Genomic DNA, 5,662 nt, shown 5'->3' with positions numbered 1-5,662 from the left:
GGTCAGCAGGGAACAACATTGTTTATTTATTATACAGTTTTGTTTATTTATGTTGTTCTTTGCTGACCGCACCCCCCGACAAACTTCTCCAATATATTTAAAATACTTATTAAAAGAAGTGGTTTGTAATCTACTCATTAAATGATTTAAATAGGTCACTTTGTTTAGTGATCTATGATTTGGAAAAATAACGAGTGATGAATCAGGACATTGAATCACTACACTAATCTTTAATGTGCTCTTGCACTTAAGTGTTGCAATCAAGTGTTTTCTACTCAATTTCTTTTTTGTCTTTCCAGAGAAAGATTTTTTTAGTAACTAAAATTTTCATTTTGTGTTTTGTTCTATCTTAAACCTCTTGAATTTTTATTAATGCTGTTCATCTTTTAGGATAATGGTAATGAAGAGAATGATGATGAGGAAAATGTTGAAGAAAAAGACTTTGAAAGTGGCTCTGCCGAATCAGAACTTTCAGCTGATGAGCTTGTACACGGTTGGTTTATTTTATTTTTATATTCCTTACTTTCATAATTTTCCACATTATATTCTCTTGGGTCATCGGGTCAAAGTTAGTAATTAATTACTTCAATATTAGGAATGCTATTCCGTAGGATTTTCAAACTAGATATTTAATTTTTTCAGATTAAATTTACATCCCTAATTTAATTTCTTGATAGTAAAAAATTCAATCAGATTGATTATATATCCGATTTTTTGAATTTCAGATACTTTAAAAGAAAAGACGAAAAAGATAGGTAAAAAGAAGTTGAAAAGATTGAAAAAAGCCGGTTTGGAAATAAAAGATGAAGAGAGTGAATCGGAAGATGATAAAGAGAAAGTTAAATTTGATGAAGCACCTCCCTGCGATGAGTCTTTGTCATTTTATGAGATGAACCTCTCCAGGCCTATTCTTAAGGTTCTTCAATTTATATATTTACTTTACACTTATGTATAAATGATTTATTTAAATAATATTGCTTGTAAAGCATCAGATTCCACGATGACTGTGATTGTTATAGTGACAGATGTTGCAGCCACTGCTGTTGTCTATGCTATGAAGTTTTCTGTCATGGCAGTACTGTCACAGTATCAATGTTTGATAGTTAGTAGTACTATTAACTATCTGTGCTTGAATGTCAACTGCTACATGTAGACTCCTTAATAGTGAACTGTTTCACCTTATTTATTTATTTTTCCTAACCACTAAAAGATCAGAATATATATATATATAGATAACAATGGTTTGCAATTTTTTTTACAGGCCATCCTCTAAGGAATTACTGAGTTTATACAATAGCACTACTTTAGTTTGGTTCAGTTCTGAGATTTGTGAAGTGTTTGGGCACACCCCTTCAACTTATAACCTCATAACATCTATCTTATATATATTGCTACAAGTGTGGGATACTTATGGTCCTTTTTACCAACCCCTGTCTAGAGGTTGCCACCTCGCACTAACAAAAGTTTGAGTGTCACTATTCATTTCTCTGTACTTCCTTGAAATAAATGAGGTCATCAAACATGGTAACTGGAATTATTTATGAACTGAAGTGTTTAGCATCTCCGGTTCTTCTAATACTGATTTCATGAATTGTTAAAGGAATTTTTAGGAAAATGTTTTCTTGAAAGAAACCGAGCACTTCAAATATCAGCTTCCCTAAGTGAAAATCAAATCTACAATATTTTGAACTGGGGCCCTATGGTATCACCACCCTAACTTGCTCAGCCATTACGTCCTCTAACTTATATTTAACTTATAACTTGCATGTTTCATGTTTGTTGTTTGTTTATGGTGGCAGTTGTTTGTTATATTTCATTCTCCAAGTCAAACTGTTAGTGAGGTTAGGTTCACTCGATGTGTATAGATAAGGACTGTTATACTTCCTCACTGCAATGACATTACTTGCGCGACAGATATGTGTCATATGGAAATGGACCTTAGGATGGTTTTAATCATCATATATATCTATTTCCCTCTCCCTTAACATAATTTTTATTTATTTAACCTTAAATTTATTATTTAGTTATGTTCTCCTCAATTTTTAAGTCATTGTTAAAATTATTAGATTTTTATCATATATTTTCTGATTGATGATAACTAATTTACATTAAATCTGTAGGTTTCTATTTTATTGAAAATACCAATGGGTTTTATTTTATAGATAACAATGGTTTGCAATTTTTTTTACAGGCCATCCAAGCAATGAAATTTGTCCATCCTACGCCTATACAATCTCAAGCGATCCCAGTAGCCCTGGAGGGGAGAGATATATGTGGTGCTGCTCCGACCGGTACTGGTAAAACAGGTGCCTTCATGATCCCAACGCTAGAAAGGCTGGTTTATAAACCAACTGGAGCAGCCTCTGTCACCAGGTTATTAGAAAAATATAATTAAATGCATTTTATAGTTGAAATTTAGTGTTATGACTATCTTTATAAAATTTTATGAATTAAATATAGTTATTAATTAGATTTCTTATTTGTATTATAACATTAAAGTTTTGGCTAGATTGAAAAATAATTTAAATGATGTATCATACAATTTAAAAAAAATCAAGTATCAGTTATAAATATAAATAAATTATTTTTCAATATTTTGTCATTACAAAAGCCTATAATTAGTTTAATCTTTTTAACATTCTAGTTTATATAAAAATTGAAAGAATCTTAACAATGAAAGTTTATTAAAATATAAAATTTTTGCTCTCACGTATGTATACATGAAATATATAAGTAAGTTAAATTACGATTATGAAAAATTTTATTCCCAGTTTACAATTAAATTCCATGTTTTAAGATTCCCCGAATCCAAATAACTAAGTCTCGTAAAATAGTGAACAACCTTGCTCAAAAATGAAAAATATTAAACTGAAAGGAATCTATGTTGGCGATGGTATGTCTCTTGCAAATATTTTTTTAAAAACCAATATTCCCCACAAATTAAGTGTGCACTCAGTACTAAAATGGCGGATCGAGGAATTTGACTTGAGTTACTTTTTGCATCACAGTCATTTAGATTATTCGGTTCGATTTTGCCATTGTTGGCCTTTTTTTAATTAACATTGGGTAGTCAGAGAATCATAAAGCATATAAAATTAATACAAATAATTGAACGAGACACTGAAAGACACAAGTAAATACAATTTTTTTTTTTTAGTTTTGTTCACATAAGTTGAGAATTATGAATTATAATTTATAAATTAAAACTCAACAATGATGAATATTTCTTCAAATAAAATGTCTGGTGCAATGGTATTATTTGAGTAATCATCTTCAGCCATTGCATTGTCCTGTCTTTTTAATGTTGTATGTAAGTTCCATTTGATTCTTTTGTGTAGTTATAGTTATAGATACCACTTATGGTATTTAAAGGAATCGTACTGTTTGAAATAATTACTGGTGTGACTGTAGCTTAGGAGAAAGCTAACATGTACTGAGTTGGTTACATTTATTTTTATTTTCGGAAGATCGTTGATCGACTGTGTTTATATATAAAAAGGAAGATTTATATAAAGGGTCAGGGTGCGATAAAAAAACAAAAAAATACTCAAACAGTAATTAAACTATTTAATGTGAGCCAACATTTCACCCCACTTTGCTTATTAAATGCAGATAAGAAAAAAAAAAAGAAAAAAAAAAAAGTCCTGCTCCCCGACCCTGATGATGCCTTGCGAAGGGGAGCGAAATTTTGACTTATATTAAATAGTTTTATTACTATTTGAGTTCCTTTTATATTTTTATTTTGAGGAACTGATAGAAAACAGAATAGCTACATATTATTTAATATTTTCCAATGCTTCGACTTACTTTACATTTGTAAATGTATACATGAAATTGAAATGTTTAATATAAGTAGATGGTCAGGGTTGCAGTCAAAAAAAGAAGAACAAATATATATATATACATATATTGTAAATACATGGAATGTTTAATAGATTCTAAACTATAATTCAGGGTACTCTGTTTGGTTCCGACTCGTGAGCTGGGTGTTCAGGTGTATCAGGTTACGAAGCAGCTTGCTCAGTTCACTAGGATAGACATTGCCCTAGCAGTCGGAGGACTGGACGTCAAAGCACAGGTATTTCACTAGAATTATATAATAATATGTTATCACTATACATTTTTTTATCATAACCATTGATCAAAATTATCATTTTAGGAAGCTGTCTTACGAAAATCACCTGATGTAGTGATCGCTACTCCCGGAAGATTGATTGATCATTTGAAGAACACGCCCGGTTTTTCTTTAGATAATGTCGAAGTACTAATTATAGATGAAGCTGATAGGTCAGTTTTACTTTTTTATTTAAAATTATGAATTTTTTTCCCTTATAATTATATCTTATAAATAATTATTTTGTCGTGGGAAAACTATTAGAAAAATTGATACATTGAGCTATGAGATAACTTTTAGTTGACATTACTACCTAGGATGCTTGCAACTATATATTATCTCGTAGTTTGCTTAATTGGTATATTCATTTATCTAGTGTTCACTTTTACTTCAGTTTTGGTTTATATAACTTTTTTGCTAATAGAATGTTAGATGAGAACTTCAAGGAGCAGATGAAAGAAATTATGCGGTGTTGTTCACGAACGAGGCAATGTCTCTTGTTTTCTGCCACTATGACTGAAGGTGATATTAATTTTTGTTTTCTTGTAATTTGTTATTCTTTTCTTGTTTTGTTTTTCAACTGCAAATTTGTAATTTTTTTTTTTTTTTTTTATTAGGTGTAGAAGAACTGGCCACTGTTTGCCTCAATAGGCCCATAAAATTGGGAGTAGACACTAGCAATGCTCTCAAACAGGAATTTGTTCGGTATGTAATTTTTTTTTTTTCCATCAAAATTTTGTTTTATGTACCAGAATTTGATTATGAGTGGGGGGGGGGAGTCTATTCCTTGTTTTAATTACTCAGAAAAATAAAACAATATTTAATTATTTATCCAATAAACATTAGAAATCACATCCAAATTCATCCATAAAACATTGGAAACCAATTTCAGCAAACTACCGTTGTGTATAATTTGATGGAAAATATAGATAATTTAATACAATGACAATACAGGCTGTAAAAAAACATATTTTTAAAGGATATTAACTTTCTAAAATATAAAATAAACTAATTTGTCTCATTGCTAAGTGAGTTGATAAAATTGAAATTTGGTTAACAATTTTAAAAAAGAGACATTTTCTCATAGTATGTTTTTATAGAGACTAAAAATAAGGTGATTAAAAATTTGGTTTTAATTCAATTAAAGAAATAATAAATGTTTCTCTAATAAGAACGTAAACTGCTTAATTTATATAATTTAAAAAAAAATTTTAAATCTTTTGTTAAATACTGATTTATATTTAAGGCTGCTCGCACTATCATAGTTGAAATTACAATTTTTTATATCTCGGGATTAAATCAATAATTTTCCTTTACACCAATAAAGTTAACCTTCTAATCAAGCGGTAAACTTTGCCAGTTGATGGTAGCCAGTTATGCTGAGGCTTTAGCGCACTTGCTCAGCCTCCACTGGCTCATTACCAGTGATGCGACGAGAGAAATGCACTGGGATCTCTTGAGCTCTGCTCTACCCCTCACACATGGGGGATAGAGTGGGCTCAGGGATCCTCAGGTCGATTGTGTAAATATTGTATATATTATTTTATC

General features: G+C 30.2%; 1 protein-coding gene across 1 annotated transcript in view; it reads left to right on the top strand.

Moving 5' to 3' along the window:
• Rs1 (Dead-box helicase Rs1) overlaps positions 1 to 5,662 on the top strand; it is a 17,652-nt gene that overhangs the window by 4,008 nt on the left and 7,982 nt on the right. The window contains exons 3-9 of the mRNA XM_014419323.3: positions 391 to 493; positions 726 to 916; positions 2,192 to 2,373; positions 3,955 to 4,078; positions 4,160 to 4,287; positions 4,539 to 4,636; positions 4,732 to 4,819. Coding sequence (XP_014274809.1) covers positions 391 to 493; positions 726 to 916; positions 2,192 to 2,373; positions 3,955 to 4,078; positions 4,160 to 4,287; positions 4,539 to 4,636; positions 4,732 to 4,819 — 914 coding nt within the window. The remainder of the gene's footprint in view (positions 1 to 390; positions 494 to 725; positions 917 to 2,191; positions 2,374 to 3,954; positions 4,079 to 4,159; positions 4,288 to 4,538; positions 4,637 to 4,731; positions 4,820 to 5,662) is intronic.

This window comes from Halyomorpha halys, unplaced genomic scaffold (assembly GCF_000696795.3).
Source record: "Halyomorpha halys isolate HHAL.00 unplaced genomic scaffold, Hhal_1.1 Scaffold233.1, whole genome shotgun sequence".
NCBI lineage: Eukaryota > Metazoa > Arthropoda > Insecta > Hemiptera > Pentatomidae > Halyomorpha > Halyomorpha halys.
This window is presented reverse-complemented; position numbering and strand designations above follow the sequence as displayed.